The 10,616-nt window shown below is 43.3% G+C and overlaps 1 protein-coding gene and 1 non-coding gene across 3 annotated transcripts; both read left to right on the top strand.

The window, feature by feature from the left end:
• The first annotated feature begins 702 nt into the window (after nt 1–702).
• Nucleotides 703–10,185, top strand: cxxc1a (CXXC finger protein 1a). Of its 2 annotated transcripts, XM_063887812.1 has the most exons (15): nt 703–859; nt 3,611–3,780; nt 4,258–4,358; nt 4,524–4,651; nt 5,873–6,028; nt 6,176–6,391; nt 6,477–6,647; nt 6,741–6,958; nt 7,188–7,395; nt 7,522–7,560; nt 7,963–8,073; nt 8,297–8,346; nt 8,540–8,636; nt 8,794–8,946; nt 9,324–10,185. In XM_063887812.1, exons 1-15 carry the CDS (start codon nt 857–859, stop codon nt 9,468–9,470), a joined length of 1,968 nt encoding a protein of 655 aa, XP_063743882.1. In that variant the 5' UTR covers nt 703–856; the 3' UTR covers nt 9,471–10,185. The 2 variants fall into 2 exon arrangements, with proteins under 2 accessions (XP_063743882.1, XP_063743893.1); XM_063887823.1 differs by lacking the exon at nt 7,522–7,560.
• On the top strand, nt 7,615–7,687 carry trnak-uuu (transfer RNA lysine (anticodon UUU)). Its single transcript has one exon. It is a non-coding gene; the product is annotated as a tRNA-Lys (tRNA).
• Nucleotides 10,186–10,616: the final 431 nt, after the last annotated feature.

Genomic DNA, 10,616 nt, shown 5'->3' with positions numbered 1-10,616 from the left:
TCTATGTGTTTCTGCTCAAATAAACACAAAATCACACATCATTTGTTATTTATTTAGTATATTTTAAAGGCTGATTACATTGACTTTATGATGTATTCATTTGTTTTGTGTTTATGAAGTTCTATGTATTTTTACTTCCTTTGGGGAACATTCATCTTTGTTTACAGTTTCTAATAAAGAAAAACACACGATCAGAAAGTGATGCAGTGATGCAGTGATGCAGTGCTGCAGTGCTGCCCCCTGGAGGAGCCATTGAGAACTGCAGCTTAAACTGCTCGATAATATTAGTATTATTTTAGTATATTCTACAACATCACTTGACATCATTATATTATATTATATTCTAGCCTTGTAGGATTTATTTGACCACATATTTATTTATTATCATTTCTAGTATTATCAGAACTTCCAGTGCTAACCATAGTAGAAGTGTTTGTACCAATTATTGTAATTATTTTTGTTGTGGTAGAAAATGATTGTTTATGTCATATCATTTGTCATTTTTTAAATGCTATTTCATAAAGAGTAATTAATGTTCCATGTTTTTATGTATTTATTACTGTTAAAATGCTATTATTTATTCTCCTTTGAATAACACGCATATTCAGGCGTGCAGGTGTGATTTGGCCTCCGTCCTGCAGGTGTCGCTGCTCTCCTGCTCCTGCTGCTGCTGCTTTATTTCCCCGCACAGAAGAAGAAGAAGAAGAAGAAGAAAGAAGCAGCAGAGCAAACAAAGAGCCTTCTGCAGATTTTCGGGAAAAATGAAAAATCAGTGAAATGCAAGCAGAGGTCTCGTGAGGATTTCCCTCCGGAGGACCGCCTCTTCTTCTGCTGTGTTTGCAGCAGCAGCCTCATCATGGTGAGTCTTCATCCTCTTCTTCATCACGGACAGATGTTGCACTGATGGAGGAGAATAACGGAGCAGCTGGACCCCCCCCCCCCCTTTAATATCCTGCAGCAGGAGAAACACACACGCAAATGATGACACGTGACTTGAAATATGCTGAAAAGTTGTTTTGCAAGACCAGCATGCAAACAACAAAACTTGCATAAAGACGAACAACTGTGAAGTGAAATCATTGTCTCCCTATTTCTTTCATGAACACACTCGTGGAAAACTATGTCTGCTTGTTTGTATAGTTCATGCAAATTAAATACTGTGTAATATTAGAACTAAAAAACCCAGATAATTCCCATTCTCCTTCATTTATATGCAGAATTGAGGTTTATCAGTGAGGGGGGTTTCCACTAGTTTAGTTTAGATGTTTATTGTCATTCACACAGCATGGGGGGGGGGGGGGTACATGAAGGGGAACGAAACATATAGTAGTAGCTATCTGACTGAATGAATTTGAGAATAAAATAGATAGGTTAAAATAAGATGAGTTAAGGGACTTAAGAAAAGGATATCTAGGACCTGTCCTGTCTGGACCTATCCAGCATTAAAAACATCACAGCACGAAATAAATAAAGTGCAGCAGCTTAAAGAGACTCCAGGCATACCAGTGCAGTAGGGTTTGAGTTCCTGAGTCTGACGGCATCTGGGTAGAAGCTGTTTGTTAGCCTGGTTGTCCTTGCCCGGATGCTGCGCAGCCTTCATCCTGAGGGGAGCAGGGAAAACAGTTTGTCTGCAGGGTGGGTGGAGTCCAACATTATGCTGGTCGCTCTGCCCCTTCATCGGTTCGAGTAGGTTTCAGAGAGGGCTGGCAGGTCGCATCTGATGGTCCGTTGTGCAGACCTTACCACCCTCTGCGGCATCTTCTTCTCTGCCACAGTGCAGCTGCAGTACCACACAGTAATGCAGGAGGACATGGTGCTCTCCATCACACACCTGTAGAAAGAGCTGAGGATGTTGGTGTTCAGCCCTGCCTTCTTCAGGTTCCTCAGGAAGTATAGGCGTTGGTGAGCTTTTTTGAAGAGGGTCAGGGAGTTTTGGTGCCAGGTGAGGGTGTCGGAGATGTGTATTCCCTGGTATTTGATGCTAGGAACCCTCACCACAGCTGCACCATTGATGCAGAGGGGACTGGGGGCAGTGCCGGTCCTGCGGAAGTCCACAATCATCTCCTTAGTCTTGTCGATGTTTAGGAAGAGGTTGTTCTTCTTGCACCACAGCTCCAGTCCATCCACCTCCTGCCTGTATGCAGATTCATCTCCATTGGTAGTGAGCCCCACCACTGCAGTGTCGTCTGCAAACTTCACTAAGATGTTGCCGTTATAGTGAGCTTTGCAGTCGTGTGTGAGCAGTGTATAGATCAGCGGGCTGAGGACGCAGCCCTGGGGGGAGCCTATGTTGAGGACGATGGATGTCGATGTGGCGTTGTTAATCCTTACGGACTGGGGTCTGTTGGTCAAGAAGTCTGAGATCCAGTTGCAGAGTGATGGGGCTAGTCCAAGTGCCAACCGTTTGTTGACAAGTGTCTGTGGGATGATGGTATTGAAGGCAGAACTAAAATCCAATAAAAGCAGCCTTACATATGAGTCCTTGTTCTCCAGATGCGTCAGGGAGTGGTGGACCACAGCAGCGATGGCATCAGCTGTGGAGCGGTTCTGTCGGTAGACATACTGGTGAGGGTCAGCTGTGATGTCAATGGACCTTTTTATGTGTGCCATAGCCAGCCTCTCAAAGCACTTCATTGGTATTGGTGTGAGAGCGATTGGGCGGTAGTCATTTAGACAGGACGCTGTAGAGGCCCCTTGGCACAGGGACGATGGTGGACGTCTTGAGGCACGTTGGTACAATGGGCGGGGACAGTGAGGTGTTAAAGATGTCCGTCATGATGGCTGAGAGCTGATGCGTGCAGTCCTTCAGGACCCTGCCTGGGATCCAATCGGGGGCCTGCTGCTTTCCGGGGTCTATTTTCTGTAGTGTTAACCTCACCTCAGCTTCTGTCAGCCTGAGAGGGAGGTCATGTGGTGGCGGTGTGAACCTGGAAGTGGTGGTGTTGTTGGTTGCCTCGAAGGGGGCGTAGAAGGAGTCGAGGGTATCAGGTAGTTTTGGGTCTGGGTGGCATTGTGTGTTTAGATTTTTCTTAATGTAATCCGTTATGCATTTGATGCCCTTCCACATGCTCCGCGGATCATTTGAGGGATATGATTGAGAGCCAGAATGCAACAACTGTCATAAATATTAACTAGTTACACTTTAAGGTCAGATTATATCCAAACTTGTTAACTAGTCAGGTGAAAATGACTCTAACTAGTGCTTATTTTATGGTTCAAATTGTTATATATTTCTCAAATAAAAACTGGATTTGAAAATGTCTTTCCATCTTCAATGTGAAGAAGATCTTTGCAAATGCTTTTCATTTATCTATCGTATATATTGTGTAACATTTGATATTTCCAAACTTTCTTTTCTGCATTAGTGGAAGGTGTTTTACTTTTAACTGTCTCTAACTTTAACTATGAACGTGTTTCTTCATTTGCACGTGTTTCAGCTCCATTGTGTTTTTATATTTGCATCAGTGCCACATGTTTCTCCTAACGGAAATGTTTTGGTGAAACTGGATATTAAACTTCATCTCTTAAATAATGTTCCCCTTTTACCTTAGCAGATAATTAACTGTTTCCTTGTTTATTTCTCTTGTTTGTTTGTTTGTTTGTGTCTCAGGAGGACGAGGCTGTAGGAACAGAGCGAGGCCCGGAGGAGGAAGAGGAAGAGGAGGAAGGAGGAAGAGGAGGAGGTGATGCTGAAAAGGGAGGAGGAAAGGTTGCCATGCGGAACCCCAAAGGTCCTACGTACTGCATCTGCCAGAAACCAGACATCAACTGCTTCATGATGTAATAAAACTCACGTATCTGTAATTATATATTATACAACGTCAACTAATTATTAATTACATGATTTATTTATCTTTACATTAATTACATAATCTTTATCCAGATATAAAATGTCAGAGAATAGCAACAATTGTTCGTTTCAGTCTCTTTAGTCGATGACCTCAAATTCCTTGTTTTGTTAAACCAAATCTAAAACATATCAACTTTTATTTGATGTAAAGAAGAGAAATAGCAGCATGTCTTCATATTTTACAGGCTGGAACCAGCATTTTCTCACATTGTTGCACAGAACATTACCATGACGATTAATATTTGTTGATTTCTGAATTATTATAATTTGAGTCGTTTTTCGCAGCTGTAGATCACATTGCTAAAATCCACGGTTAACACTCACCTGACTCTGTGTGTGTGTGTGTGTGTGTGTGTGTGTGTGTGTGTGTGTGTGTGTGTGTGTGTGTGTGTGTGTGTGTGTGTCAGAGGGTGTGACTGCTGCACGGAGTGGTTTCATGGAAGTTGTGTTGGAGTCTCAGAAAAAGCAGCAAAGTCCATCAGAGTGTGGTACTGCCCGTCCTGCCGAGGTCAGTGTTACATGCACTAAAACCTATAGAACACATCAATGAACAGTGACATATGGATTTAACACACACACTGTGGTTTAATTTGAGTGAATTCGAACACACACACACTGTCCTGCCACTGAAAATAGTCCCCAACAAATACCGTGTTTGTTTTCTCCCCGTCAGACAAAGACTCGTCTCTGGAGATCAAATACCGTCCGAAGAAAACCAAGGAGAAGGAGAGGGAGGAGAAGCCTGAGGAAGACGGGAGCTCCACCCCTCAGCCCAAGATTGACAGGAGGCGGGGCTCACAGGTAACCAGGCAACAGTACTGACAAGGGGCGGGGCTCACAGGTAACTAGGCAACAGCTCAGTCAGGGGGCGGGGCTCACAGGTAACCATGCAACAGCACTGACAGGGGGCGGGGCTCACAGGTAACCATGCAACAGTACTGACAGGAGGCGGGGACTCACAGGTAACTAGTCAACAGCTCTGTCAGGGGGCGGGGCTCACAGGTAACCATGCAACAGCACTGACAGGGGGCGGGGCTCACAGGTAACTAGGCAACAGCTCTGTCAGGGGGCGGGGCTCACAGGTAACTAGGCAACAGCTCTGTCAGGGGGTGGGGCTCACAGGTAACCAGGCAACAGCACTGACAGGGGGCGGGGCTCACAGGTAACCATGCAACAGCACTGACAGGGGGCGGGGCTCACAGGTAACTAGGCAACAGCTCTGTCAGGGGGCGGGGCTCACAGGTAACTAGGCAACAGCTCTGTCAGGGGGCGGGGCTCACAGGTAACTAGGCAACAGCTCTGTCAGGGGGTGGGGCTCACAGGTAACTAGGCAACAGCTCTGTCAGGGGGCGGGGCTCACAGGTAACTAGGCAACAGCTCTGTCAGGGGGCGGGGCTCACAGGTAACTAGGCAACAGCACTGATAGAAGGCGGGCTCTTACTGGATTCACAGGAGGATTTTGTGTCATTTTTTGCAGATTTCTTAATAATTTTGACACATCTGATGACATTTCAATTGCTCTCATTCCTGAAGTTGTTTTACATTAAATATTTCTAATATTTTGTTTAATGTTTTGTGTAGTTTGTGTGTTATTTTGAACAATATTTTGTCTGATCTTTTGCTGTTAATTCATTTGTTTAATTACTACAGATGTAATAATTAATTCACCTAATTGTGCAAAAGCTTTTAGCAGTTCACTTATTTATTTATAATATTTAGAGTATATCACTATAATTGTATTTGATAGTTTATGATAGTAGGTATCTTTATGAATGTTTTGCAAATTGTGGTGTTTTATTATATTTGTGTTTCAGTTAATAGTTTGCATTTTTAGTTTAAGAGCTTGTCTGATAATTCGTTACATTCTTTGTCTGATTTGTATTTTTTATAATTTAGTATATTTGTAATAATATTTGATCAGAAATGTTCTATATTTTGTCTTAATTTTTAAAATGTTTTTCGATATAATGTTGAATATATCTATGTTTTAATATTTTGTGATTCTTTTTTACATTTTGTCAGATCAAGCGTTCAGCGCGGATGTGTGGGGAGTGTGAAGCCTGTCTGAGGACGGAGGACTGCGCTCAGTGTGACTTCTGTAAAGACATGAAGAAGTTCGGAGGTCCGAATAAAATCCGACAGAAGTGTCGCCTCAGGCAGTGTGAGGTCCGAGCCCGGGTGAGTCAACACACGGCAGCTTCACATGGAGAATAACTAAATACTGTTCAGATTTGATAAGTGTACCTAATAAATGTTCATAATATGAGTAAAAGTTAAAGATATTTTCATATATTGTTGATAACCGATTTATCGATCTTTGAGCAGAAGATGCTTCGAGTCAAAGACGAGGAGATGAGTCGGAGCAGCAGGAGGTGCCTAACGAGAAAGGGGGTGGGGCAATACACAGAGGAGGACGAGGATGATGAAGAGGAGGACGATGATGATGATGATGATGATGATGATGATGATGATGATGTGGCCTTCAGTGAGAGCGAGCTGGAGCTGTACCAGCAGTACAAAGCTGCCGGCTATGGAGACCTGGTGAGTATGGGAAGACAGGGTGTCTCTGACCAATCAGCTGCCAGAACAGCCACTTCCTGTGGTTTGACGCTTCTTCCCGTTGCAGGTGTGGCACAGCGAGGACGAGGAAGATCAGTCGGAGTCTCTGACGAAGAAGGCGGTGAAGGTGAAACACGTGAAGAGACAGGAGAAGAAGACGGAGAAGAAGGTGGAGAAGAAGGTGGAGAAGAAGGTGGAGAAGAAGGTGGAGAAAAAAGTGGAGAAGAAGGCGGCGACGGTAAGGAAATAAAGAATACATTTTCCTCTTGCTGCAAAAACATTCTTTAAACTTGCCCATAAAATACTGTCGTTCTCCTAAACTCTGCTGCAGAAGACTGTCGCCGCTCCGAAAGAGGAGGTGAAGCCTCGACGCCACAAAGCGAAGCAGCGCCACAAGGAGCGTGTCCGTCACAGCGAGCGGGGAGGAGAGGGCGGGGCTAAGGAGGTGGGCGGGGCCTTGCGTCAGTGTCTCGGACCAGGATGTGTCCAAGCAGCGAGGGCCAACTCCAAATACTGCACCGACGACTGCGGGATGAAGCTCGCCGCCAAGTGAGTCACGCTTTTAATGCACATGGACATCAAAAGAGAAATATTATTTTCAGGTTCATATTTATGTGTCTCAATGCTTCAAAAAGCTCTGTATTTTTCCCATACTGCCTGTGCTGCACCACCTCTTTTCACCCTCTGTCTGAAACCAGAGCCCAGCCTGCTCTGATTGGTTGGCTGCTCTGATTAATGACTGTTTCCTTGTCGCCTTCCTTCCCTGTGTGTCTCTCAGTCGTATCTATGAGATCCTGCCTCAGAGGATCCAGCAGTGGCAGCAGAGTCCGTGCATCGCGGAGGAGATGGGCCGGAGACAGCTGGAGCGAATCAGGAAGGAGCAGCAGGCGTCACGGCTCCGCCTGACAACGATGGAGAAACGTTTCCACGAACTCGAAGGCATAATCGCCAACGCCAAGCAGCAGCAAGTCCAACAGCACGAGGAGGTGAGACAGACGGATAGACAGAAGTGTGAATCTGTCTACCTCTCATAAAGCACATTTTCAATTTGGGCATCAAAGAACTGGAGAGGAAAAGAAGGAAATGAAAGCAAATAACCTTTTGGCCCTCAGCTGATCTGTTCCTCCTTGGAAATCTGTCTTGAGTCTCAGGTACTTACTGCAAATTTGAATTCTGAGATCTCCACTACTTCTGTGTCTTTCAGAGCCTGGATAGCTCAGTCGGTAGAGCATCAGACTTTTAATCTGAGGGTCCAGGGTTCAAGTCCCTGTTCAGGCGGTTATTCTATTGTGTGTCATGACTCATGTCCTCCTTAAGAAAATATCAGTCTCCATGAGTTCACCTGAGGAACCTGATTGCTACCAGACTCTCTGAGTAGATGCGTGGTACTGTTACTAGTTTTTAAAGCCCAATTGAATAGGACACCTTCACTTACACTTAGCCACAGATGTCTCTGTTTAGCATAAAAGTGTCATTGTAGTCTCAGGATTTCCCCATGCTACATTTAAATCAGGGACTTCCCTCTCACACCCTCTCTCTCTCTCTCTCTCCAGGTGACTGAGGGTGACGGCGATGACACAGACCTTCAGATCTTCTGTGTGTCCTGCAGTCATCCCGTCAACCCCAAGGTGGCGCTAAGGCACATGGAGAGATGCTACGCTAAGGTCAGTGTGTAATCAGGGAACACACCAGAGACACCAGATTAAGACCAAGCTCATGAGCGTTCATTTTTAGTAGGTTTTGTTTGGAAATGGTAGTCTTCTATTTTATTTTTACACATTTAAAAAAACATGTAGGTCTTTTTTCAATGTTATATTTCATCCCACCTGTGTAATGTTAATATGTAGCTTTTTGAAAACTAATGACAACTGTCTTTCTGTTCAACAGTACGAGAGTCAGACATCTTTTGGATCCATGTACCCAACACGAATAGAGGGGTAAGATCATCTGTCTGTCTGTCTGTCTGTATGTCCGTCCGTCCGTCCGTCCGTCCGTCCGTCCGTCCGTCCGTCCGTCCGTCTGTACTTTAAAGAGTTTAATGCTGTCCAACTATAACCTGTGGGTTTCTAATATGTGTGTGTGTGTGTGTGTGTGTGTGTGTGTGTGTGTGTGTGTGTGTGTGTGTGTCAGGGCGACCCGGTTGTTCTGTGATGTGTATAACCCTCAGAGTAAGACGTACTGCAAGCGGCTGCAGGTCCTGTGTCCTGAACACTCCAGAGATCCAAAGGTAAACTAAAATATTTCATCACTTTTTTAAGACATGTTCAGGTGATATGGATTCAGTAATTGTTTCCACAGTCTCAAAAGAAAGTCCAAAAATCTCAGGAGAAATATGTGCAAAACGTCCTATTTGAAAAGTGTCTGTCTGCCTGTCTGTCTATCAGATCCCAGCGGACGAGGTTTGTGGCTGTCCTCTGGTGAAAGACGTGTTTGAGCCGACCGGAGAGTTTTGTCGAGTGTCGAAGAGGAAGTGTAACAAACATTACTGCTGGGAGAAACTGCGCCGCGCAGAGGTCGACCTGGAGAGAGTCCGAGTGGTAAACAACTGTCAACAAAACTTTATTAGACTGTCAATAAAACACAAAGAGGCGCTGTTATGCTTTCCATTACTCTGTTATATAGGCATGTGAATGGTCTGCAAAGGCTAACATCCCAAAGTTCCCTTCTGAAACGCTTCCTTTGTTTACTTCCGGAACAAAGTGACATCACTATGTAACACTTGAGCTTCTATTGGCTAGCGCTCCAACACACTGTACGTGATAGGCTAAGGGGCGGGAAATATCTAGACATTTAGGGAACTGGAAATATGTGGTAATTAGGCTTTTACTAAAACCAAAGTAATGATTTGAGTCCAGATCATAATCCTGTCTTTCTCTCTGTCTCCTTCCTGTCTGTCTGCCTGTCTCTCTCTCAGTGGTATAAGCTGGACGAGCTGTTTGAGCAGGAGAGGAATCTGAGGACGGCGATGACGAACCGAGCCGGGTTATTGGCTCTGATGCTGCACCAGACCATCCAACACGACCCCATCGCCACAGACCTGCGCTCTGCCAAGGACAGGTAGACAGATAGACAGGTAGACAGGCAGATAGAGAGACACGTGATGAGGACACAGCTCCATGGAAGGATTTTAGGTATTTCTATTGTGTCTGAAGTCTCTAACAACCATCATTACGTCCAAGTCAGAAACAATCATGGACGCCTCATCTCATAATTACGAGAAAGGGAATAGGAATTATTCATTTGTTTGTATTACTTTATTCCACATGTCATAAAACATGTACACTTTAAGCTGTATTTTTGTGGCCCATGATGGAAAGGACATAAGGATTTCTTGTAAAAAATGGATAGTTTAATCTTAAATTAGGATTGAAGGATCTCATAGATATTGTTTCGATCACCTCGAATCATTAATACTTCCATTTTGTGGATACCCGCAGTATTACCTCTTGTACTCCTCTGTTTGTATACAGTTTTAATCATGTTTTTATACTGTTTTATTCCATAAAAAACTACACTACCCATAATGCTAATGCTGAAAGACTTTACTGTTGCTATGGAGACCTGGAAGAAACACTACAGTTCAGTTTTATGAAACCAAGCGTCAACAATACCAACACAATATAAAGCTAAAACTTTAACATGTTGTTCTTCTTTTGTCTCATTTTATATGACGGTGTTATGTTACAGTTGTTTTTATATTTTGTATTTTCTCATCATGTTGTTTTATACTGTTTGTTCGTATTAAAACCGATGTTTCATTAAAAACTGACGATGTTTTATTTTGTCTACTGAGTTTTCTGTCAGAAAATGTTAGTTTGTATATATTTCATTTTGTTAGGAAATACCAGCAATAAGAGGAACAATGCTGACATATTACATTTCAGCTGAAAACACCTTTTATATCTAATCAAATCTGCAATATTTAAATACAAATAAACAAATGAAGGGACGTAAATTGTCAATAACAATGAAAAAACTGAATTTTAATCTAAGTTTATAGCATTCAATCTTTTTCAATTAATACTAAGAAGAAATGTCCTTAATTTAATCATGATTAGTGTTCTTAAAATAATATTGGTTTATGTGAGGGAGGAGGCTGTGGCACAGTGGGTTAATGGAAGATAATATGTGTCTTATATCTATAAAATGAAAATAAATATAAGAACCCAGGTTTGACTTTTGTTGCAATCATAAAAATGAATAAATA

Source organism: Eleginops maclovinus, chromosome 1, assembly GCF_036324505.1.
Source record: "Eleginops maclovinus isolate JMC-PN-2008 ecotype Puerto Natales chromosome 1, JC_Emac_rtc_rv5, whole genome shotgun sequence".
Taxonomy (NCBI): Eukaryota; Metazoa; Chordata; class Actinopteri; order Perciformes; family Eleginopidae; genus Eleginops; species Eleginops maclovinus.
The sequence above is the reverse complement of the archived record's forward strand: the minus strand, read 5'-3'. Positions and strand labels throughout refer to the sequence as shown.